General features: G+C 38.0%; 1 protein-coding gene across 2 annotated transcripts in view; it reads left to right on the top strand.

Annotated features, from left to right (window-relative positions):
- nyap2a (neuronal tyrosine-phosphorylated phosphoinositide-3-kinase adaptor 2a) overlaps positions 1-27,170 on the top strand; it is a 174,304-nt gene that overhangs the window by 78,265 nt on the left and 68,869 nt on the right. For both annotated transcript variants that reach the window (XM_028794632.2, XM_051922411.1), the window contains exon 4: positions 14,035-15,132. In XM_028794632.2, the coding sequence (XP_028650465.2) occupies positions 14,035-15,132 (1,098 nt within the window). The remainder of the gene's footprint in view (positions 1-14,034; positions 15,133-27,170) is intronic.

Consider the following 27,170-nt stretch of genomic DNA (forward strand, 5'->3'; position numbering starts at 1 on the left):
CTTTCTCTTGTAGATCTGGTCCATCTCGTCAGTAAAAGAAATGTTTATGGTAAAAGGCATTCCAGTGCCTGAGAAAAGTAAAACCTACTTGTTCACACCATGCCTTCATCCATGCATTCATGAACATTAAATGCTGCTTTTGTAGTCTTCTACCTGGTGCTGGAAGGATTTTGGAGAAAATTACTGATTTTGATTTGGTCTTTACCTTGTCTCCAAGTTCCTAAAACTTGTTCTGCAGAGAATATGTATTTGTCTTTCCAATATGATTTGTTCCAATATGAACTCTAACCACAGGATATTCACCTGCCCTTGCCAGTATATGGTCCACTCTTTGGAACTCTCGCTCCTGTGGTTGACATATGATATCTACTGCATATAGAGCTGGTGGTATTTCAGAAGACTGAATCTTCAACAATAAGAACATCCTTCTTCTGCCCATCATTCTCTTTATCTTGGCTTGAAGGCAGAATTTTCTCATATGTTTGAAGCAAAGTATACCTGTTGCTTAGTTCAATCTTATTTTCTGATGAGATTCTGTGCTGCCTTATTTCTCTTTTGACTACCTGAGTCTACGGTTGATCTATTGGAGTCTGCAACTGCTTGCTGCTCTCCTTAATTTGGACAGAAGAATGCAAAACTTTTGGTTTGCTCTGGTACAGATTCATGACTTTCTGGAGCTGTTTTTCAAGAGCAGAAATCTTTGTGGTGAGGTTTACAATTTTCACCCATGTATCACATGTCTAGTCCAATGCCATGGGATCTTGAATAACACTCCACATATTACATGTATTGCAGGTGATGGGCTTGGGAACCATTTTTCTACTGTTCTTCTTTACAGATTCTTCTCTAATCTTTTATGTCAGTATTTGATTTTTCAAGAAAGTAAGGGTTTTGGTATTGCTATTGCTTGGAGTCAGTAGTACTGTGGAAAATTACTCTGCCATTCCAGCATAGAGAAACAGCTCCTTAAATAGTCTACTAGAGCTACAATGCTAACTACCCCCAATTAACAGGCAATCAGCTTTTCCTGGCCAATAGATAGATAGATAGATAGATAGATAGATAGATAGATAGATAGATAGATAGATAGATAGATAGATAGATAGATAGATAGATAGACTTCATGCTAACAAGGTACCAATACACATATAACAAGAATTATTATAAGTAAATAACAAGGTGTAGGTACTGTATGTACTAAGTGTAAAGGGATGAGAATTGGAAATACAGTATTTATTAGTTACAATTTCACAGTACAGGATTTCAGTTGTTGGCACAGTATATTGCACATGTAATCATTGTACAGTATGTTAAGATGGGTCAGGTTAGGTCAGGTTGGGGAGCATGCACTGGTACAGTGCATTGCCGCACCCACCACCCCCAGAAACAGCCTGGGGTGAACCATTATAGAGCCTGATGGCTGAATGCAGAAATTACCTCACATAACACTCTTTGCATCAGGGCACTTGTCTCCATCTCTTACTGTGCTCCTCAGTTTAACAAAAGCCTCATACCGGGGTGTGAGTCATTGTCTAGGATAGTAAGCAGTTTCCTTTGTTCATCTGTTCTACCACTTCTTCCAGTTAGTCCAGCCAGACTCCTACGATAGAACCAGCCTTTTTAATCAGTTTATTCAGTCATATGCAATAATACTATTTACACTGCATACTAGTGCATAGTAATATAAGAAAGAGTGGTCTGCATATACCAAACAACCTTAACCTCCTCAGAAAATAGAGGCGACTGTAACCCTTCTCACCCTCAGACCCAGCCTCTGTCTTGATACTCCAGTCAAACATGTTAGATGCACTCCAAGGTGCTTATATGCTCTCACCAGCTTCACATCTTCACCACCAATGACAACCAGGAGAAGAGTGTGCTTGATCTTGAAGTCTATGATTATCTCTTTTGTCTTACTGATGTTGAGCTGCAGGTGGTTTAATTTGCATCATTCAACAAAGTTCTTCACTAGAATTCCCTATTTGTTCCCCTGCCCACCACTGATATGCCCAACTATGGCTGTTTCACCTGAAAATTACAGCAGATGACATGATTCAGTTTTGTATCTAATGTATGAGGTGTACATGATAAAAAGGAAGGGAGCCAGTACAGTTCCCTGTGGAAGCCCTATGCTACTCATGACCATGTCCAATGCACATTTCTTAAGCCACAGAAACTATGGTCTACCAGTTAGGTAGTTCATTATCTAGGGCACTGTGGTAGCATCCACCCTCTGGATCTTGCAGTTTGGGCTGTTTGGTGCTACATGCACCAGGAAAGTCAAAGAACACATATTGTTTTTGCAGATGGGAGTAAGATCTATTCAGTAGACAAATGACAGCATTGCCCTCCTCTGTGTGCTCCCGGAAGGCATTCAGCAGAGGGTTCAGTTGTTCTGAACAGGGGTTTCAGGAGAACCAATATTAGGCTTTCCAAGATTTTCACAATGTGTGAGGTCAGCTAATTAATACTGTGATAATAACTGATGTCATTAAATGGTGATAGACAGATCTGTATTACACTCTGTAAACTGGTGCATCTTATATTTTTCATTACTCATTTTAATTTAAGGCCAAGCTCTGTAATCTTTTATACTAGTAGATACGTGACTGTCTGTTCCCTTGTGCAACAGCAGGGACATTGGCACAAACCGCTTTGTCTTACTTAATGCCTCTGGCTTTAGCTCTAGATAGCCATTATTGAAATAGATCTCCTTTAGGACTTTTGTGCACCCTATTATTTTCTGCTCAACGGCAGTAAAAGCAAGACAGTCTTTTGTAATGTGTTTGTTTAGCTTCTTAACCCAGCTCTGGGAAGGAGCAGGAGATGCCAGAGGCAGTGTTTGTGTTGCATTTATAAATCAACAATATATACATTTTCTTTTTTTGCATGCTTCATTAAAGACGGTGCTGTTTCTCAGCCTTGCAATGCAGTAAATTCTTTTAATCATACAAGTGTCTCAGATAAAAATGACATAAATCATTATCATTCTGGTTTTTCTTGTAGATCTCCTAAATAGTTAATAAAATATAATAGGATTAAGATAAGCTATGAGGTTTTGGTCCATTTACAGCTTGAGTTTTCAGTGTTTATAAAAAAATCAGCCCAGCTTTTAAATGGTGATGTTATTTCATTAAATAATTGTATAACGTACAGATTGATAAAAATGAATAGTTTTCTTCATGGTCTTCTTCCAAGTTTTCCAAATTAAGTTTTAATGCTTACATGAAGAAAGGTTCAAATCTGCATATCTCAGAACTAACTAAGCAATAATGCAGTCTGAAAGGGGGTGGTGCTATTCATTCATCGCATAATATGGCTGAATTTTAATGAATGCATTGGATTTATGTGACTACTTGCTGATGACGTCCACTGCAAATTCTTCTTTCACTGCCTCTAATATCACAGGATAAATAAAAGACAAGCAATTATTAACTACAGGTCCCTTTTCAAATTGGCAATACAATAATGCTACTAAACCAACATACTTCAAATATATTATTCAAACTAGGGTGGCAAGGAGCTGAAAGTGTCAATCAGAAATATCAGAAGAAATATTTTTGCTTTCCAATGTTTCTGACAATAGATATTATGTCGTTTATATTTCTGTAATGAATTATTTGTTTGATTTTATAAGACAAGAAGTGCAAATGTTCAAAATGAAGTAAATATGTATTCCCACCTTTGATTTTGAAGAACTGGAAGTGAAGAACTGCAAATAAGGGTAATTGTTAAACTCTTAAAGATAGATAGATAGATAGATAGATAGATAGATAGATAGATAGATAGATAGATAGATAGATAGATAGATAGATAGATAGATAGATAGATAGATAGATAGATAGATAGAAATTTGACAAACAATAGGAGACTGGCTTCAGTTTTAAATGCACTTCCCCTTAATTTCCACAGATATCCAAGTACATGATTCACCATTAAGCTGAAAGAATGTTGCTGAATCTACTTTATCAATGCCTTTGAGGCTATTAAATACCTGAATTAGGTCCCCACACAGTCTGCTCTTCTCGAGCCTAAACAGGTTTAATTCTCTGAGTGTGTCAGAGTAGGACTTGTCCTTAAGTCCTGGGATGTACTTGGTTGCTGTCCTCTGCACAAGTTCTTGCAGTGCAGTTACAAATGGGAACTCTTTTTATTTGCAGAACAAGCCCTCCACTTAGTGGTTACCCATGCTGTGCACATATTCTGCACTTGTCAACACCTCCAGTAAAACAATTAACTAATTAAGCTTTATTTTAGATTGCAACTTACCACAAAGATCTTTTAAATGAATTACGCAGTAAATATCTTTGTGTGTTAAAGTCTGTAAACCACAAAACAATAATGGTCAAATTAACCTGAAAAAGTGTCTAAATGGCCTTTATTTGGTAATAGGAAAAAATAATTCTCTCCTCATCTTTTTTGAGTTGCCAAATTCTTTGTTGTTTGTTGTGCTTGCCTGCATAATTTTAATGATGGTTACTCCAGAGCAATATCTGGGTAAAATCTGCATTAAATCGAAAAGACATTTTGTTCTGCAAAAAGAGGCTTCCTATCTCGCTCAAAAGCAACTGCATGTGTAGCCTTTTCTACTTGAGCATGAGGCATTTCACGATCCTCAATAAGCTAAATCACTTACCCATTTTAATTGTTTCACATCAGATTTTCTGTCTTGTGGTGTTTCAGTTCAAATGTGTAGCTGTTGTTTCACCCTTCCAAAATTTCTTCTTAGTCTTTCTTTCTTCTGGTTTGTTTTAAATATCAGAAATCATGAGTGCAGTATGCTATCCCTCAAGTGGGTACGTCTGGTACAGTTTGTCCTACAACACACAATTTTGATGCTTTTTTTGAATCCTTATCATTTTATTTCTTTTTTTAACATTGGACAGTTAAAATTTAACGGGGCTCTTAATCTAAGCACTTAGTTATGCATTGATTCACCATAATTATCTCTTCGAAATACACAGCAGTAGTTTTAAATAGATGTTGGGTTTTTGCTTAATTTAGTTTTCCACTGATTAACAAAATGGCACTTTTTAGTAATTAGCTAATTTGCAGTTTTATATAAATACATGAAATGTCATCACCATTTCACTATCGTTTTACTCCACTTACTCTGATGAGGTTTGTGGTGGCAACATGCTGAGTTAGGCTGACCAGGCCATGCTCTCCTCAATAACTTTTTACTCCTGGGGAATTTGCAGATGAGCACTCCTTGAACACCTTATTCTAAGGTGGAATCCAGACTACATGTCCAAACTACCTCAACTGTCTCCTGTCAATCCAGAGAAGTAGTGATTCTTCACAATCCCATTCTTTTGGTCACAGTGCAGAGTTTAAGGGAGGATGGAGTTTTAAATTGAAGTTTCATCTGAGAACTTAATTCCCACCTCACCATACAATCAATTAGAATGTCCATATAACAGCTGCCACTGCACCAATTAGTTGTTCAGTCTCAAGGAACAACTTTTACCTCTCTTGTGAGAAAGACCCAAATGAGGAGTTCAATTACTTGGGTAGAACAAGCCTTAGATTTGGAGGTGCTGATTGTCACCTTAACCATAGTATATTCAGTTGCAATCTTCTCTAGTGTGTGTAAAAGATCACAGACTGATCATGATTTCAAGAGGACAATATTATGCGGAAAAAGCAGAAATTCAATCCTTAGATACCCAAGCTGGATGCTCTCATGACCAGAAGACGAGGCAAGATATGTCCAGTACCAACAATAAACAAGCTCTCCTTAACAAAAAGTATACAAAACTCAAGTCCTTAACAAGGTTAACAAATACAGGGACTTAATGGCACACAGCCACAGCCAGGGAATTCTTCAAGGATCTCCAAAGGACATCTGCAGTGCAGATGTAGATAGGCCTGGCTAATTCTCATGATACTTCATATATCTCTGCAATGGTAAAAAGTTGAAGTACTGTTAAACGGCTAGGGCAGAATCTGCATTGTTCCACCTCAATATGCATTTAAACTATCAGGTGGAGTCTTTTTTTCAGTATCTCAGCATAGACCTTCCCAGTAAGGCTGAGGATCATGATCCTTCAGTAACTAGAACATGCCCTTTTGTCCTTTTTTCAAAAACAGTGACCATCATTTCCACCTGGCAGTCCTAATGCACTGTCCGCAACTTCCTCATACTTTAAAAATTCGTATTAACCAAAATACACTCATAATATGCAGTGCTTCTAGTCAATTCTATTTCCAGTTATCCTTGTTCTTGACAAGATTCACTCTAGTTTACATGAGACTATCATCAGGGTCTCCAAAGGATTAATTGTTGTCTACTCTCTCCTCTTAGACCAATTGGCTACCCACATCCAGAAACACACATCTACAGGTAACAGATGAGAATAATTGAGGCAGACCTACCACAATAAGGTCACAAGAAATGTGTACCTCATAAAAGGTGAATTCATTTTGATCTTAGTCATGCCTTCAAGAACAGCAGTAACGCAAGTGGTTACAAAGTTGTATTATGAATTAAATTGTGTCAGGCACAATTCATTCTAGTTTATGCTGCAATGCAAATCATGCATGTTTTCTTTGAATTTGTTTAATGAGTGTCCCTTACTCAGAGTATCTCTTTGTTGCTCCTGTTGGTTCTGAAAACTGTTGCAGCCTAATGCTTCATTCTTGAACAACGGAAAAACTAAAGCATCCTCAGTGACTAGGGGGCTCTGCCCCCTGCTCGCTTCGTTCGCCAACCCCTGGCGTTGGGGCATGACAAAGAGTGAGATGTATGAATTAGATATAGAATAGTGTGCAGGTGTGGATGATGCATATAGAAAGCAAAAAATACAGTGTTTGGCACAGAGTAATGGTTTATTGGAATATTTCTTTGTACACAACATTAGTAGTAAAGATGGTGTCCTGTCCTTGAATGAGTCTTCCTTGGCATGGATCATTTATAACTTTAACTTTAACGTCAGATGAACGTCGAACACGTGAGAAGGCAACATAAAGTTGTCCATGTCCAAAAACGGGCTCAGAGAGGTAGATGCCAACCTTGTCTATGGTTTGTCCTTGTGATTTGTTGATGGTCATGGCAAATGCAGGTTTAATGGGGAACTGTCGGCGTTTCAATGTAAAAGGTAATTTGTTCCGTTTTTAAGGCTAAGATTGTGTTGTGGTAATCCGGCTGGGTTAATAGTGTTCAAATATTGTAAGGGGAAATTCAGATGTTCATTGTCGTCATCAGAGGCAACTTTGTCAGAGCTTAGAAAGAGCCGTGCCTCTCCAGGAAGTAATGAAATGACCTGGTTATTAATGTGATGAACATTAATATTTTTTGGACATAATATAGTGCGTTGTGTTAAAAGGGGCATTTGGTCTAATGAGACCGCTGTTCCAAATATCTCCGTAATCTGGGTGAAGTCTATCTGTATTGGTGAGTGTACAATGTTGTAGTTGTAATAACCAATTGTTATATTCGGGATCTGGAAATCGCATGCTTTGTACCAAGTGTATCTTTAGAAAGCAAAGCCAATTGTTCGCGTAACATTTTTTGTTCCGCGGTTTTAGAAGCGCGTCGAGGTGAATTTTTTTGTTTGATGCGGGTTCGTGTTTGTGGTCCTGTTACTCGAGCCGTCTAGTTTTGTATCCGTGATCGTGAATTGATGACTTGTTTGATCTTTATCGTTAGGAATATGGATAAGTAATAAGTAGGATCGAACTCACTGTTAATATGCGGACTGTTCGTTTCTTCGTATTATCACCAATCAGGTCTCGCACCTGTATATGTATCGTAGTTCGGTCTCGTGTTGTTTATATGACGTCGTCGCGTATTTTAAGGTGGACTGAATAATAGCTGAGAGCATGGCATGTGGAGTAATAGGTAAGCACTGTCTAAAATCTCCTCCTAATAAAAGTACCTTTCCCGCAAAGGGAATATTATTATTCATCAACGTTTGTAGAAGTTTATCAATGGTGTTGAGTAAGTAAATGGATGCCATTGTACAGTCATCTATAATTAATAGTGTGGCAAGACGGATGTCACGTGCATTGTTACTGTGCATTGTCATAGTGGATACCGATGTTTCTGTGATTGGGACCGGTATTTGGAATAAGGAGTGACATGTGTTTTTGGAGCCGAGACATTTTTTGTTCCGCGGTTTCAGAAGCGCTTTGTAGGTGCCTTGTGCCACGTGATTTGTGCATATTTGCGTTCTTGATTTGTTTCAGGGTGCACTGTTCCAATGCGATGTAATATTTGTCCACATACGCGAAAGCAGTATGGGTCATTGCCTTTTGGTGACCTGATATTTAGTCCGGTAGATGCAAAATCAAATGAACTATTGTAGGATGTAATGCAGATGCGCTGCCGTGTATTTTGTTGTTTCATGCGGGTTCGTGTGTTTGGTCCCGTTATTCGAGCCGAATCGTTTTGTACCCGTGAGCGTGTATTCATGACTTGTTTGTTCCTCAGCATGCGAAATATGGATAAGTAATAAGGAGGATTGCACTCACTGTTAATATGGAGCCTTTTCTGCAGTTGAACGGTTAATAGTGCTTTATTGTAAGGAGATCCACCTATGCTGCCTAGTGTGAAGGTGTTGAGATGACGTATGTTTAATATGGACGGTTCCTTTAGAAATGGGGCTTTGGGTGTCACTTTTTATTGATGTTAGTGTGTTTGTGGGTCTGATTCGTCGTTGTTGTGAACGTTTCGTGTGCCATGTCTCGTCTCTAATGGGCCTGGCATGGCGGTCACGGCTTCTTTTTTTTGGTGCGTTAGGAGCTTGTTAAATCCTTCTGTTTGTGTGGGTCCCGTTTCGTGTGCAATGGGATTCGTGCGGCACTGTGTGCTTTTTCGGCGTCTGAGCTTGGTATTGGTGAATCCTCTTCTTTGTGTGTGTCCCGTGCGTTGCTTGTAGGGTGGGTGGGGTGGTTTTGGGTTCTTTTTTTTGTGTGCCAGGGGCTTGTTGAATCGTCCTCTTTGTGTGTGTCCTGTCCGGTGCCTGTGGGGGGGGGGGCTTGCAGGTGGGCGCGAGCGGCTTCTTTTTTTTGTGTGCTAGTTTCGTGTGCAATGGGTTTCGTGCGGTGCTGTGCGTCGCCTGCGTTTGACTCCTTTTTTCTGTGGTCGCGGGGCCTCATTTCTTTGACTCCTTTTTTCTGTGGTTGCGGCCGCTTCTCGCGGCGCCTCATTTCTTGGGGTGCCTGCGCAGTACGTCTTTTTGCGGCTACGGCCTATGGCCGGATGTCCCTGCGTCCATCCAGTTTAGCATTCTCGGTTAGTAATATGGATAATAATAATGATCTTAGCTTGCAACAACTAGATAACCAATATAGACTTTATTGAGAAGAGAACTAAACTCTTTTGTAGTGCAGCACATCATTTGTCTTTTTCCACTTCTTCAGATGTGATTTTGAGCAGATGTGGTGAGCAATATTGTGGCACAGAGATCAGTTTTGCTCTTTTACCATATTGTACTTGACTGCCTTGAAATTATACCACTTAGACTGAATGATTTATAACCATTTTTTATTGTAATTCACAATATCAAATAAAATGTTTGCAATAAAGTTAAATTTACTAAGGTGAAAATTCATTTTTTTTCTGTCTGGGTAAATAATCTTTAGCAACAACATATCTAATCCTTTTACTTTAAACAGCATTCTTTCAGAAACCTATTTATTTATCAACTGAATCCACTTAATCCAGTGCAGAATCCAGATCTATCTATCTATCTATCTATCTATCTATCTATCTATCTATCTATCTATCTATCTATCTATCTATCTATCTATCTATCTATCTATCTTAGCTTCATCCCTTCTTCCTTTCTCTGTCTCCTTTTGTTTAAATTTTTCCAGAGAAATAAATGGCTTCAGCTGTCAATCAACTGTCTTTCATACATACGGTGTCTTTTATTGTGTGCAGTATAAAAAATCTTTACAAAGCAGTCACTAGTATGGTGCTAGTCGTCATCTTTTGTATTTTTTTAAATATTTCTAATACATTTATTTGTTCATGCCTTGTGTTCTGTATGAGAAAGATATTTCAAAAAATCTATTTTTTTAACTCCATACTGTTTTTCCATGAACTAATGCAATTTAAGAACAAATTAAATAACCTGAAGAATGTAATTTTGGAGCTGAAATGGAGACTTTGATTTTCTAAGCAAAAAGCACAAAGCTTGGCATCAAGTCAATTCATCAGTGAAAACTTCAATGGATGCTATTAGTGTTTACATCCAAGGAACTTTACTTGGAAGGAATGAGAATGCTGGGGTTGAAGCAAAGAATAATATTAGGCTTAAGGGAAATGGGGATTAGCTGTTCACACTCATTTTAGCTATTGCTATAAAAATTATCTTTAGAATCATTTGTACAATAACATTGCATTAGAGCCTTTGATAAATATTTATAGCATATTAAAATATAGTATACCCCACTGACCATTAAAGTCCTCAAAGCTGTCCACTGCAAATTCTTCTTTCACTGCCTGTAATATCACAGGAGGTCTGGACGTTAATGAGTGCAATTTTCACAAGTTGGATATCAATAAATCTTGGAATTCCATTTGACATCCTACTGAATACTCCAGCACTGGTAGCTCTCTCTTATTTTGATCTTAAATTATTCATAAGTACATAATAGCTTTTTTGATCCAGTTGTCTACCACTATTAGAATGTTTATAGTGTGCTGACACCTGTTTTTTTCCACCATAATTGATTGTTTAATTTTTTTACATCGTTTTGTTTGTATTTCTGCAAAAATTTAATAAGATAAAAAACAGACACTCACTATATATGTGATTTTTACACACACGTCCCTCTCAAGGTACTCTGTTTACACTCCCATATGTCTGCTAGTAATACCAGTTAACTTAACACACTCAACTTTTGGATATGGGAGGAAAACTTGAATAGGATAAGAACAAGACAGGCAGACAGACAAAGAATGTGTCAGTACTAATCAGAAAGTGATACTGATTGGGACTTGAACCCAGTATCCTATATAAGTGATACACCAGTCCTCCCCACTAACCTTAATTTATAGGTCATGTTAAAGTGTGAGGCTGTCATGAGCTTCACTGAAAAATAATGATGGAAGCAACATCAAAATGACAAATTCATAACCCTTTTGCCATTTTTTTTTTATCAGACTGACAAAGATCTATTTACAATGAACTGTATATTCATGCTTCACTTACTATATTTAAAAACATGATTATTTTTTTTTAACAAAAAAAAAAATCTCATTTGTCAAATTCTAGTTTAATCCATTCCTGCACTTGCAAAATGAATACATTCTATAATCCATGACTCTAATACAGCAATTAGAACATGACTGCAATTAATTACATATGACAATGTCCTACATTTAAAGATATACCCTGAAAAATGCAGAAACAATTATTGATTTTTTTTTTTTTATTTTACTGGCATCTACTGATTGTGGGAGTTGGCAGCAGGAATGTGTAATTGTGGCTGCCAAAATAAACTAGATTACATTATACTAGCTGTGTAAACCCGTATTGTAAAAAGCCCAGGCTCCTAGAAACTATTGAAATCATCAGAAAAAAAATTTAAATGCGGACATGCTCACCCCCTTGTCTATCAGTGGCTAAGCAAGTTTCTCTCTCCTCGGAGGTTTCGTTTTGCCAGTGTACTCGCCTCGCTTGTGTATTAGCGGCTAAGCAAGTTTGCCTTTCCTCAGCGGTTTCACTTTGGCGATGAAGTCGTTTTCTTTCAGTTTCATGCTGTAGCCTCATACTTCTTTCTTCTTCCGACTTGTGAACCTGGGGCTGCCTTGCCGGCTCTTTGAGCTTCATGCCTCGCACTTCCAGGCCACCTCGCACTTTCGTGCCGGACAGACAGACACACACACACACTTCCATGAGTAGACATTTATATATAAGATTAGATTAGATGAATTTATTTAATCCCATGGGGAAATTCAAATGCATACATCAGCAGAAACATATAAAACATGGGTACAGACTCCAAGGACAAATCATACAATCAAACAATCTGTAAATAAACAAAATAACAAATAAGTAAATACAGAAATATTGTACAGAAAATTCAAAATGGTAAGATAAACAAAAATGTTGATGCTTATATGACAAAGGCAGAATGTGGATTATTGAAAAAAACCTGAATTTTCATTATGTCTGCAAGCCGGTCTAACATAAACATTTACTTACTTAACTAATGACGACTGAAAAACGCAAGTCCACAAACCTTATGTCTCACAGAAAATCAGTCAAAAAATGCTGGTACCTGGTGTGTCTCGGATGGCATCAGAGTGTAATACCCTCTGACATCATCTGAGAAATTGCAACAATATTAAAATGCTAAGGAAAGTTAAAGTCCCATAACCATCCAATGTTCATGAAAATTATTGTCTATGAACTGGCTAAATTGAAACAGCAGCACATTAAGTTTAGCAGAACACCTTTAGAATTACATGGCTTTGAGGTGAAAAAGGACAATCCACAACAACATAGACAGAAAACGCAGACTGCAGCATAACTATAAGCGTACACTGTATTTCTGGTAGCAGCACTAAAAACTGTGTAGCCAGGTGTTTACTGGTCAGCATGGTGCCAGCTAACAACTGAAAAAGTGATTTTCTAACTACATGTCTGTTCTTTTCACAGTGGGGCTCTGAACTGTGATCAATGTGATTCACTTTCATTGTCTGGATGCTGAAATATAACATTTTTCCATAACCAACAAAAAAACACAACAAAACTTTTAATTAATAGTGTTGCAGTATGTTTTAAAATGGTATGCATTATGCTGTGATATATAGTAACACAATTGTGGCTAATATTGAAGAGAAAACCCCACTCATCTGACCTAATCGAAAACGCTTCAGTGAGTGAAATTAAATAAGAGTAAATTATATGATCAAAATGTAGTGTACAAGACTTATGGGATGAAAGGACGGTAAGGAGTTTCATATAATTGAAATATCTGCATCGTTTGGATGTACAAATGACCGCACACTTTCGATGAAGAATATTTTCTGCCATAAAGATGCTTAATAAAAATATAGTAACATAGAATGGTAAGTCTAATGTTATTGGCATTGTGCAAGAATGTTTTATTCAAAAGTATGATTTTCAGATTTGCTTGCACCACAAAACAATTCAATATTCTTACAATGTGAATGTGTAAGAATTTTTATGAAAATGCTAATTTTTCTGTAAAAGGATTTAAATTCATGGGAAGACTCTCACATAGATTTTTACACTTGTTCACTCAAATTTCTATCTTGATTAATTTTAATAGTGTAGAAATGTGCATAGGCATGATAAATGTGGGTCCCTGGCCCTTAATGATTCTGAAAGTAAAATTATGTGGCAAGATGACACACAGCTCCAGAAGGCTGGATTCAAATCTAAATGTAGACACTGTCAGAGTTTACCTATCTCCTTATTAGTTTGAAGGTTTTCTCCATGTTGCTTGGTCTTCCTCTTACATCATAAGACATTATGGTTAGGATGGTTAGTTGCTCTAACGTGGCACTATTTCTGTGAGTATACCTAACACTGGTCTGGAACCCATCTAGGGTTAGTTCCGCCCTTGTATGCAGTACTACCAGGATAGGTACCTGTCTGCTGAGCCCTTAATTGGATACCGCTGGTTTGAAAAATTAATTAATAAATGATTGACATCCATCAAAAACATGATTTTATTTAACCCATTAGAGGCCATTATTAATACTCTTTGACAGACTATATTGATATCCCAGGACTGAGCCCAAAATGTTTAAGAACTTCCCACGGTTGATGGTAAAAATATTAAAAGTGATTAAATTAAACCAAGCTGGAAAACAGGAAAGTCTAAGAAAAGGTATTTTTTCAAATGACCAATACTAAACTATAGCAGACAATACTTTATTTTATTCTTAATAGTTCTCTTCTAGGTATTTTCAGAAATTCAGTGAATTAAGGATGGGAACTGTAGAAATATTTGAGGCAGTGATTGTCTTAATTAGAGGATTTGTGTTTCAATGACATTTTGGGGTTTGTTTTACAAAACTGACAGATATTTTTTTTTATTATGCAGCACTGTCAAAGCAAAGACCACACAGTGATGAATACGCAAAGAAAATCCCACCCCCAAAGCCGAAGAGGAATCCAAACACTCAGTTAAGCACATCGTTTGACGAGTCTTACATCAGGAATCATGGTGCCAAGAAGTCCTCAAAGAAAGAAAAGTCATCTTCACAGACACAAAGTCCTGCCAGAGACACTGATGAGGATGAGCCTGTGTACATTGAAATGGTGGGAAATATTCTGAAAGACTTCAAGAGAGATGATGAAGACCAAAGTGAAGCTGTCTATGAGGAAATGAAGTATCCTATTTTCGATGACCTTGGCCCAGACTGTAAGTGGCCCAGTATTTATAGTTCTGAACATGTTAGTTATTCTTCTCAGTGTGCTACTCCTACAGTGCCTGACTTGGAGTACACTAAGTACTCAGTGCCATCAACCCAAAAGGGCATTATTTGTGACATCCCTGCTCCTTTTCCAAACCTTCTCTCACACAGACCACCACTGCTGGTATTTCCACCAGCCCCAGCACAGTGTTCACCAAACTCAGATGAATCTCCTTTAACTCCCTTAGAAGTTACCAAGCTACCTGTGCTGGAAAATGTCTCTTATATAAAACCACCTGGAGCGTCACCATCCTCTTCCTCTCCTCAGGCTTCTGCACATCAAAAAACGGATAAAGAGCTCCCTCCAACACATACCATCACGGCTTCCGGGCGCTCCTCTGCACCACCCCTTCCTTCTGCACTCTATAAATCCTCAACTTCTGCACATGGGTATCCAAGGAGCCATTCTGCCTGTCCTTCTCCTGTCAGTATAGGTAGGTCTCTGACCCCCTTAAGCCTCAAGAGACCTCCTCCCTATGACTCATTACATTCAGGAAGTATCCCAAGAAGCTCATCCTCAGTGCCTCACTCACTAATCAAAAACTCTTCGCAGGAGGGAGCCAAGCTAGCCAACTCTTCCTCTAGTACTCACGGCTCAATGCAAAATGTGTCACGGTCAAGAACACCAACCAGTCCGTTAGATGAACTCACAAGCCTTTTTACCTCAGGACGGAGCCTCTTGAGGAAATCTTCCAGTGGCAGGAAATCCAAGGAGCCAACAGAGAGTAAGATGCCTATGTTTTTACTATTACATTGAATCTTATTTATTGTTGATTTTGTTTATTTTGAAGCACCTTGAGATGACTTTTTAGGTTATAGGTGTGCTTTATAAATAATTTAAAGTTATAATTATTATTAAAATGGCAGTTTAAACCAAAAATATGAGTAGGTGAGAACAAAACTTATGAGAGTAGGTGGGCCATGGTACAATTATGTGCTAGCTTATGCTTTCTGAGTCCAGGGCAGCTGCTTAATAAACCAAGACATCAGCAGTTTTTGGAGGCTTTTCATGTACCAAGCTGTGGAATTCAATTTATTGAAGTGAAGGAGTTCACATACAGTTTACCTAATTCAACAGGCAGTAGTGCCAATATGTCCTTCTTCAGAGAACACTAAAAATATACCAGTGTTTGGCTTAATCTCTCAGATACTATTTTAATGGTCCTTGACCCTCCAAGTGTAATAAATTATCAGTGTCCGCCCCTAGTTGACAGAAATAGAGTCTCTTTTGATGCTGTCTCACTTTTGACAGCTGTAGGAGAGGTCTTCCTTGTTGGGTTAAATGGAAGTGAACTGCTCTTGCCTGGGCTCATTGTGATTGTATACGGTTCTGCAACTACCTGAATGAAAGTGAAATTTCTCTGTCATCTGTGGACCTTCTGTAATGTATCCTTAGTTGACTTCTGGCCCTCTTCTAAAAAGAGAAAAAAAAACATGCTTCTCATTATTTCCTTGCAGGTTTTCCCAAGGTTTCCATCTTAGACCTTAATGTCAGACAGTCAGTCATTACCTAACCCGCTATATCTTAACACAGTGTCACGGGGGTCTGCTGGAAATTTAGGATCGCCAATGCACTTAACCTGCATGTGGGAGAAAACCGGAGCACCTGGAGGAAACCTGCGCAGGCACAGGGAGAACATGCAGGGAGGACCTGGGAAGCGAACCCAGGTCTCATTACTGTGAGGCAGCAACGCTACCACTGCACCACCGTGCCGCCCGGACCTTAATGTGTGTGCATTTATATTTTAGAGAGACAAATAGAGAGATGCAAAGATGTAAAAAATTGTTAAATGGTAGTTTAGCTGATTCAGTTGACGGTGAACATTTTTTCCATTGTTATCTGCTTCATTGAATAAGATTTAGATTAAACAATGCCAAACTAAAAATATAAATTGTCACATACATACATCCTTTATACCAAGCTATCTATTCTACATGACCAGTCTTTTTAAGTAGGGTTGCCTACTCACTCTTCATCTCATATAAAACAGTTTGTTGTGAGTCATCATTTCTTTAGAAGGCACAGACAGTAAGACATGCACACATAAAGCATATCAAGAGTTATACAATATGTGATATGGAGAACAATCTGCATCTCTGCAACAGTCCAGCCAAACAATGACAATAACAGCAAAAAATTCATTAGCAAAGACACATCCAAACCAAGGTACAGCAAGTGCCACCACAGGATAAAGAAAAGGGAAAGACTTGCCTGGAGGCCTAAGTAATTTCTTTAAGTGTTAATTATATACTAATTATTCTATAATTATTAAAAATAATGTTAAGAGTAGGGTGGGGCAGTGGCGCAGAGGGTAGTGCTGCTGCCTTGCAGTTGGGAGACCTGGGGACCTGGGTTTGCTTTCCGGGTCCTCCCTGCGTGGAGTTTGCATGTTCTCCCCGTGTCTGCGTGGGTTTCCTCTGGATGCTCCGGTTTCCTCCCACAGTCCAAAGACATGCAGGTTAGGTGGATTGGCAGTTCTAAATTGGCCCTAGTGTGTGCTTGGTGTGTTTGTGTGTGTCCTGTGGTGGGTTGGCACCCTGCCCGGGATTGGTTCCTGCCCTGTGTTGGCTGGGATTGACTCCAGTAGGCCCCTGTGTTCGGATTCAGCGGGTTGGATAATGGATGGATGGATGTTAAGAGTATGCTATGTTAAAATATGTTTTCAGCCTTGAATTTAATTTTGAAACCAATGGGTACTCTCTAATATTTGTGTTTTGGCGCTCTAAAGCTAAAGGTTCTTCCTCTTATACTAGTTTTATGTATACTTTGGAATTTAAGGTGTGTGTCTAGAAAATGCACTGTTCACCTTGGCACTAATGAGGTCTGTATGGTATGGAAGAGATAAAAAATAGCTTTCACCAACCTATTTTAAAATTGAGTAAACACCTTTGCAGTATTAAGTTTCTGAACATATGAATATATTTGTTCCCAATGCCCAGCATTTGTAGTGGAGCTACCACAGATTGGTGATGACATCTCTAATATAAGCTGCTAAAATGTTTCAAATAGTCCCATTTACCTGGTGCTGCATTATTTATTAACAGCTTTCATGGTAGAGTTGCATAAGAATGAATGAATTCGATCATGCCCACCTCACATTGCCTTTAACTTTGGACGCACTTGAATTTACTTCCTGTGATGCATCGATTTCATCTACATTTGCTACTAAACAGCATTTATTGAAAAAATGAGCACTGTGAAGGTACATTCACCTGATGCAGGATGACAGACAACATTTCAAGACATTTCAAAAAATCTTCACAGGCTAACTAAGCAGTATTTAAATATATTGGGTAATAAAGCAAAACACATTATTAAGGTCTAAATCTATCACCCCTCTTCAGTGAAGGAAAATGATAATAGACTCCAAATGATGGCATTTTGATTCACGTGCTGTAGAAGACTGACCCGTAAGGGATGTTGAATGAGCCCATTACAATATTTAATACACATATCTCTTACCTTCATGATAATGTGATAACACATCAAGTTTCTAATTTTGATTTTCTGAATTATTTCTCTCAAGATCACCAGGACAGAAAGTTTAAATTGTAAAATACAGTAAGGCTAGATAGAATACAGTGCATCAAAACTACTAGAAACTATAGCTGCTTATGCAGAAGAATAGTACGTACGTGGTGCTAAATTAAATACAGTATATATATTAAATTGAAAGTTAGCAGCATAAGGCTGCAAAAACAAAAAGGCATATTGTGATTTAATTGAGTTGATTTAAAAAAGTAAAGAAGCCAATAGGAATCCATTTATAACCAAAAAAAGGCAGAGAGAAAGACAAAAAACTTGTACACAACCAGTAAACTTACACACAGTAATGGAAATATAGAAAAAACTTACATCTAGATTTCAATATTTATTAGTGGCTTTATCGTCAACTCTGGTTTGAACATTTTAATATTAAGTGAACGAGACCTCTACAAACAAGGAAATGTTAGGAATAGCAATGTAGTTGTAATAAATCCTCTTCATTATCCATATATTATGATTTCTAACAACTGTACCTAGTTTAGGCAATACCTCAAAAAGCAGAGAAATATCATCAGTTAAATTAAAAAAGGTATATTTAAATGCTTTCTAGAACACTTGTCAGACTCATGAAGTGGATGCTGATAAATTGTGTGGACATTTGTTCATGACAAGTACAAATTATTATGTGTTTTACTGGTGAGTGTGCACAGACTTGTACAGATTCCTTTGATAGATGTTATTTTACTCCAACTGTCAGAAACAGAGCAAAGCAATGCAGGCAATGTTATAAATGAAGTCCACTTTTCAGCTATTGTATGGCAGAAATGGAGTAAAGTCTGGAGAGCCCTTGAACTTGTATATAGTACTAAAGCTTTTCTGGCCAAAGGTTAAAGACAAACTTTGTAGTTGTATTATCTGGTTTCAGGTTGTATTTTCTAGACATTCAGGTAAAAAGAGGTACTGGACTGTTAGTTTTTGGCTATTTGGTAACAAATTGGCTCTAACGGCTAAAACGTTAGCGCTGACAGTGTGATTGTGGAAAATTTTTGCCGATACTTCATTTTAGGCAAGACTTCATCTCTCAAGTGCAAATGGCTTCTTCAACGTCTCAAGAGAGGTATAGGATAGTGAATGAATGGTGAATGATGAATGGACTCTGTTAAAGATTGAGATAGTAAATTCTAATAAAAGAAGGTGTAGTCAAAGGGAATTTGTGCTATTCATGGTGGTAACACTACCTCTCATTGATGAATAACATATGAGATGAAAGTAGCTTTCCATATGACTTTAACATGTAGGTTTCCAGGTGGATGAAGTCAACTAGGAGTTTGTTGAGGCAAATGAGAGTCAATATTCTTCTACGAAAACATTCAGTGGCACTTATTGGGTTAAGGAGGCTGCTGAATTTGTCTTAATTCAGCAAAATCAATAAGAGGAACACTTAAGGATTTGTAACTTTGTAGATTGAAGCTCTGGAGGAGATTGATATCTAAAGTAAAATGGAATGGTGCTGATATCGTTGTGTTGTTTCATTGACAAACCTTTTCAGGGCTATGTAAAGGGGAAGGACTGTAATTCTTTTCTGACACACTGGACAGAATTCCTCCTTTTCAAGAGCAGGTCTTTTAGCTACTGATTGATTGCATTAGTGGGTCTAACCCAGGAAGAAGAAGAAGAAGAAGAAGAAGAAGAAGAAGAAGAAGAAGAAGGTCTTTATTGCCATTGTAAAATAATTACAACAAAATTACGAGAGCCACTCCAACTTGGCAGAAAGAGCAAAAATTTCACTTCTTTTCATGAAACACAACCAATGGTACAACACATAATTTAAGCAAGAAAAGAAATTAAAACAATAATATTGTATGTAAAAATATAGTTTAAAAAATTAGATAAAATAACAATGGAACCAGTAATAATACAAAAAATAATACCATTCCAATTGGGAGTAGCTGCACAAGAGCAACAGCAGTATGTATGAGTCTATGTCCCAGCACTGACTAAAAAATTATTTAAACGGCCTTAATTTTCTTATTTTTGTTCAATGTATTTATGGAAATTGGAAAGAAGCCGTTTCTGAATCTATCAGTCTGTGCTGTCTCAAAGATCTACAATGCTAACCAGAGGGCTGCGCTCATAAGAACCTTACATTCAGGAGTAGCAATACTATATTTGATATGGCTATGAAACAACTGAACATCACTTTGTCCTTTGATATATGGGGGTTTTGTTTACATGTTTTCTCTACCTAAAGAAGTCTTATGACATCACAGCAGTAATGGCATTCCCATTCTGATGATTCAATAAATAAATTGAATCTTGAGGCATTAGGATTGGCTGGGAGGGAATGCTATGCTGGCCTTTCTCTGTCAGCTTTGGCCTCCTATTTTTTCCAGGTCTTTCTTTTTTAACCATGTACCAACCAAATTGAGAATCTTGTAAAGTTCTGGGGCCTCATGGATGATGTTGTGCGTAGACTTCACATTAAAACACATCGTACAGACAAAACTAGAAATATGCATACACGCAAAAAAATCCAGATGCATAAATCTGTGCGTACGCCAAGTTGTATGCACTTCCCCTTTATAAATCCCAATGAACATGAAATTTAACACATATTTGAATATGCAAATCAATATAAATAGCCTCTTCCGTTCAGTGTTTGTGCAAAAGACAATGGCAAAAGCACATGGAAAAAAGAAGAATTTCTGCAAATAGAACTGGAAGCAAGCAGTGGGATAAGCAACAAAAGGAAATTATGGATGATACAGCGTAGTGGAGACACTCAAAAGTTCAAGTTCAGAAAGACACAAAGTGCCTGAAATAAAAAAGAAGTAGTCAGATATCAAAGTTGACGTGAAAAGTTGAGTTGTAGCCCAATTGTAGCTTAAGTACAGGCACCTTGTGCCTTCAGTTTGTCTGCTTATATGCCTTTGAACTACAGGTCTAAGTTTTCTTAGCAAATGCCATGTATTCTGCTTATTTAAGGTTTCATTTGGAAGTGTGCACTTTGGAATCTGTTGCATTATTTATTCTACAACCAGATTCTTTGAATGGTTGGGGGGCTGGCTAACCAGGGAAGGACTTTGATGGTATTTCTTTTGACCTGCTTTTTAGAGATGCAAGAAGCTGGTGAGCACACACTGGTAAGGGAATGTGTATGGCATTGTATTCTCATTTTACTTCTCTTGTCAATTTGCTGTTCTCATTTGTTTAAATTGGATCATGACTAATTAAAAAAAATAGCATCAAGGAACGTTACAACCTTGACAACCCTTGATAAAAGATCAAAAGTACCAGATTATTTTACACCAACACCACGTTGCTCTTGATTTTAATTGAGAAGCATTTATTGAAGTGTGCGGCTAGCACTAACCACTACTTGATTGTCTCAATGTTATCTGCAACTTCTCGATAGCATGGAACTTAGTTCTCCTTTCAGCTTAAACTTTTGGCCTCTGGATTTTATTAAAGGTTTTCCTTGTCATTTATTTTGATTTTGAAATGCTATTGTTTACACCAGTGGCTTGTCTGATGAATCTCAACAGAGGATTCCAAATCTTGAGCATTGCCTCTCACAATTAGAGAGTCTTACATCCCCCAATTGGTGGATCAGCAGTATGAAACTGTCATTGCTAGCACTAAGGCTGAATTAAATGCTCTGCTGTCATGCAAAGTTGACTTTATGGTTAACCTCATTATTATATTTCAGAATCCAGACCTAATATAATAAGTTATTGGCCTCAGGTTTTGGGTTGTTGATTCATTTCTTACATTTCATTAATTAAAACCAAGAAAGAATCCCAGATTACTAACTCAGACAAAATTAATATAGTTTTGTTAATTCTGTGCTGATCTATTCCCACCATCTTCTTCTTCTTCTTCTGGTACCTCTGATGTTAACTACTTTCTCAAATTCTTATCTCTTCCAAAGCTCAATTACTCAAAGAAAGTCTGGTCCTGATTGTTTTCATCCAGACTTCTTGTCGGCTTTCTGGTAGAAGCTACCAGCTTCATTATTCCTGATGCTTAATTATGCCATTTGTACTTTCCACCTTAATCCTTCATTTTAATTTGGCTTTGATTACCCTGTGAATTAAACAAAGTAAAGACCACACTAACATCTCCAGTTCTTTTGTCGGTAATCTGACATCAAGTTGTTGGCAGAGGTGCTTGCTCATTGGCTGCACACTATAATTTCTGAAGTGATTCATTCAGCCCAACCTGGCCTTATCAAGTACAGTAAATCCCCTACATATGAATGATTTCCATTCCGAGAATGCATTCACAAGTCCACTTTGTTTGTACATCCAGTAAATTTAGCCTAGGCACCCAAAGAACACAATGCAACCCCCAACCTTTAACTCCTACATTAATAAATGCTTCTAAAAGTTAATGTTTGTATTTTGTTACAGAGTTCTTCTGTATTTTAACAATAAACAACAGAAAGTGAATTTTTGTTTTTATTGTTTTCCGTCAGCTGATATTGCTGTTTACACTATCAGGTATTTCAAAATGTCAAACATTGTTCTAGAAGAGATAATCAAGCAGTTCATTCAATTAAATTTTATCCACAGATTACATCCTAGCCCCCTGGATATGGCATCTTGTGAGATTAGACTTCATGGGTTTTTACACCTTTAGTCTGAAAGTCTTCATTCTATGACCTTATCGTTCTTGAACTCTTCACACCTTGAATTAAGAACTCTTCCAGCTCTACTATCCAAAAATTAACTTTATGTAGTGTTGGTTGAAGATTGGTCTATGAGATGGTTTCTTCTTTTTCCTCATTTATTTTTCTGTGCTGTGTGATCACCTTTGTGGGCCTTTGTGTTTTTGCTGTCTAGCCATGGCAGTGGTGGATGGACCTTAATAGAAAAAGTCCCTTTTGTATTTTTTTTTATATATTCAAAATCATTTATGATTCAATTTTTGATGTACTTTGTTTTTCACTAATAAAAATTTGAACCTTACATACTGTATATTCACTAGTTTTGTGTAATGACAGAAATAATGAAACTGCATGCACGTTTCATTAAAAAAAAAAAAAAGAAAAAAAGTTTCTGCCCAGGAATGGTAGGTAACTAACAGCTACATTGTTTCAGACCAGAGAGGAAGAGATTGTTTTTATACATCTGCTCTGGATGCACTTGTGAGTTTTTTTTATGGAGAGTAAGTACTCAGGAGTGTTGCTGGACATGAAGAAAGCTACCTCCTCGTTTAGCCTGTTACCTCCAAAATTCACATTATGAGAGAAATGATAAAGAAAATGAGATAAGAGGATATTATGTGGTGAAAATAGCATTCATACAGCATAAAAAACAGTTGTTGTCATCTTCATAGAAGCAACTCCATTATTCTTCTCTAAGCCTTAATAAACGAGAACTGCTGATCACATTTCTCTAAGATTTATCTGGTTAGCTGTTAATTTAACAAGGATTTTTCAAACAGCTTCATTTTTCTCAGTCCATCACCCATGCTAAATGAGACATGACTGCACTTTACAGCTAATGATCTAAAACAGCTGAGTTTAAATATGCTTGACTTCAATCAATATTTTCTGACAGAAGTTAATAGTTTGACAGCATAATCCTACTGTATTGTATTTGAAACAGGAACTGTGGTTAATTCCCAATTGGCTATCAACAAAAAAAAGCACAATATTTGTGCCAAACAGCACTTGATTTAAGCAGTTATGTAATTTATAGGTGTTACAGTGTAAATTGCACACACGGACACTTGTTCACACTTACAGTATGCTGCAAGCATTATGGCATCCTACCTTATGATAAACTGGATCAGCCTGAATTTGAACTCTTCTGTTCATTGCTTAGCCTCGCTTCCCGGATCCTCCCTGTGTGGAGTTTACATGTTCTCCCCATGTCTGCGTGGGTTTCCTCCGGGTGCTCCGGTTTCCTCTCACAGTCCAAAGACATGCAGGTTAGGTGCATTGGCGATCCGAAATTGTCCCTAGTGTGTGCTTGGTGTGTGTGTGTGTGTGTGTGCCCTGCTGTGGACTGGCACCCTGCCTGGGGTTTGTTTCCTTGCACTCTGTGTTGGGTGGGATTGGCTCCAGTGGACCCCTGTGACCCTGTAGTTAGGATATAGCGGGTTGGATAATGGATGGATGGATGTTCATTGCTTAATCTCACAGCTTTCTGCCACCCAGATAGTCCTCTCAAACTCTTTTATAACATTTTCATCTTTTCTTTCTGTTTTTCCTAATTTTTCTTTGCTAGAAAGTAAATATTTCAAAGTTGTGCATTTTAGGTTAATTGGCTTAGCATACAGTACATCCAGAAAGTATTCACAGCGCATCACTTTTTCCACCTTTTGTTATGTTACAGCCTTATTCCAAAATGGATGAAATTCATTTTTTTCCTCAGAATTCTGCACACAACACCCCATAATGACAATGTGAAAAAAGTTTACTTGAGTTTTTTGCAAATTTATTAAAAATAAAAAAAAATGAGAAATCACATGTACATAAGTATTCACAGCCTTTGCTCAATACTTTGTCGATGCACCTTTGGCAGCAATTACAGCCTCAAGTCTTGTTGAATATGATGCCACCAGCTTGGCACACCTATCCTTGGCCAGTTTCGCCCATTCCTCTTTGCAGCACCTCTCAAGCTCCATCAGGTTGGATGGGAAGCGTCGGTGCACAGCCATTTTAAGATCTCTCTAGAGATGTTCAATTGGATTCAAGTCTAGGCTCTGGCTGGGCCACTCAAGGACATTCACAGAGTTGTCCTGAAGCCACTCCTTTGATATCTTGGCTGTGTGCTTAGGGTCGTTGTCCTGCTGAAAGATGAACTGTCGCCCCAGTCTGATGTCAAGAGCTCTCTGGAGCAGGTTTTCATCCCAGATGTCTCTGTACATTGCTGCAGTCATCTTTCCCTTTATCCTGACTAGTCTCCCAGTTCCTGCCACTGAAAACATCCCCACAGCATGATGCTGCCACCACCATGCTTCACTGTAGGGATGGTGCCAGGTTTCCTCCAAACGTGACGCCTGGCATTCACACCAAAGAGTTCAATCTTTGTCTCATCAGACCAGAGAATTTTCTTTCCCATGGTCTGAGAGTTGTTTAGGTGCCTTTTGGCAAACTTCAGGCGGGCTGCCATGTGCCTTTTACTAAGGAGTGGTTCCCGTCTGGCCACTCTACCATACAGGCCTGATTGGTGGATTGCTGCAGAGATGGTTGTCCTTTTGGAAGATTCTCCTCTCTCCACAGAGGACCTCTGGAGCTCTGACAGAGTGACCATCGGGTTCTTGGTCACCTCCCTGACTAAGGCCCTTCTCCCCCGATTGCTCAGTTTAGATGGCCGGCCAGCTATAGGAAGAGTCCTGGTGGTTTCGAACTTCTTCCACTTACGAATGATGGAGGCCCCTGTGCTCATTGGGACCTTCAAAGCAGCAGAAATTTTTCTGTAACCTTCCCCAGATATGTGCCTCGAGACAATCCTGTCTCAGAGGTATACAGACAATTCCATTGACTTCATGCTTGGTTTGTGCTCTGACTTGAACTGTCAACTGTGAGACCTTATATAGACAGGTGTGTGCCTTTCCAAATCATGTCCAATCAACTGAATTTACCACAGGTGGACTCCAATTAAGCTGCAGAAACATCTCAAGGATGATCAGGGGAAACAGGATGCACCTGTGCTCAATTTTGAGCTTCACAGCAAAGACTGTGAATACTTATGTACATGTGCTTTCTCAATTTTTTATTTTTAATAAATCTGCAAAAACCTCAAGTAAACTTTTTTCACTTTGTCATTATGGGGTGTTGTGTGTAGAATCCTGAGGAAAAAAAATGAATTTAATCCATTTTGGAATAAGGCTGTAACATAACAAAATGTGGAAAAAGTGATGCGCTGTGAATACTTTCCAGATGCACTGTATGTGAGTGGGAGAGTGTGTGTGTATGCATGTATTAACATCATAGCCAGAGTTTTTCTTGCATTGTGTCCAATGATGCTTGCATAGGCCACAATGTTCAGTAGCCTTGAAATAGGAATAATAAGAGGAAGGCACACATGGATCCAAGAAAGGGCACAGAAGCTCTATTAGACATTTTTCAGGACAGCAGAGCATGAGTTAGGAGGATACACTGAAGCTTCAACTCTAACCTGAGCAAATGGGCACCAAGAAGATACAAAGTTATAGTGCCACAGCTTTTGAAACACAAAAGTAACATTGATGTCAGCTTATACTTTAAAAAGATTTGAAGAACAGCATTCAGAAACAGGAGCTCTAGATATGAAAGATTACCTAGTAATGATTTTCTCAAGTCCTCTCTTAAACGAAATTGATAAGGAAGGAAGGAAGGAATCATGTAGGGTGCCTGACAGATACAACCTCTAATCTAGTGTCCCTGGAGCAAATGTAACATCACTCTGATCCTAGAAGTCATGCTAGGATTTGGCTGTAGGTGACCTTGGGATGGCATTTATAGCCACCTCATGACAGAAGCAACCTGAACCAGGAGATGAATTGAGCAAAGTCTGAGTGAAGGAAAAAAGTTTGATTTGAGAGTGAAGTGGGAGGATTGGTGGCTCTGAGGCTAATGATCTGCGCCGGCAATCGGAAGCATGAGCTGATAGCATGTTGTCACACCCACCACACAATGAACCACCTGGACTAGAACCCAGTGTGGTTCTGAGGTATAACCTATTTTATTCGGGTCCCAGTCTAGGTGGTTAGTTATGTGGTGGGTGCGGAAACGTGCTATCAGTGCATGCTCCCAACCTCTCTCTCTCTCTCTCCCTCTACAAAGAAGGGAAAATGGAGGCAATAGGAGCAGGGCTTGATCCTACTTTGGAGGGCAAGTGAGCAAGGTAGAAGGAGATTCAGTATCAGGACTCAAATTGGTCTGAAGTGTCAGTAGAGTTTTGGTTTAGTTTTGTTTACTTTGTTCCTTTGTGTATTTCCTGTGTTCATCAGTCATTTGTGTTATTTTTTAAATATATGCACTATATTATTCTAGTAGTGGAGAGCTGGCACAAGGTTTACCTTACCACAACAAAATATTAAAAAAGTGTGTCATAGGTTGAAAGTACTTGAAATAATTTTTCATAGTAGTCACTTTTTCACCATATTGTAATATATTTTGTTTTAGATAGATAGATAGATAGATAGATAGATAGATAGATAGATAGATAGATAGATAGATACTTTATTAATCCCAAGGGGAAATTCACAAATTATTATAATTATAATAATTATATAATTATAATTATTGCATTTTTACAAAATCAAGACAAAAATTAGAGA

This window comes from Erpetoichthys calabaricus, chromosome 2 (genome assembly GCF_900747795.2).
Source record: "Erpetoichthys calabaricus chromosome 2, fErpCal1.3, whole genome shotgun sequence".
Taxonomy (NCBI): Eukaryota; Metazoa; Chordata; class Cladistia; order Polypteriformes; family Polypteridae; genus Erpetoichthys; species Erpetoichthys calabaricus.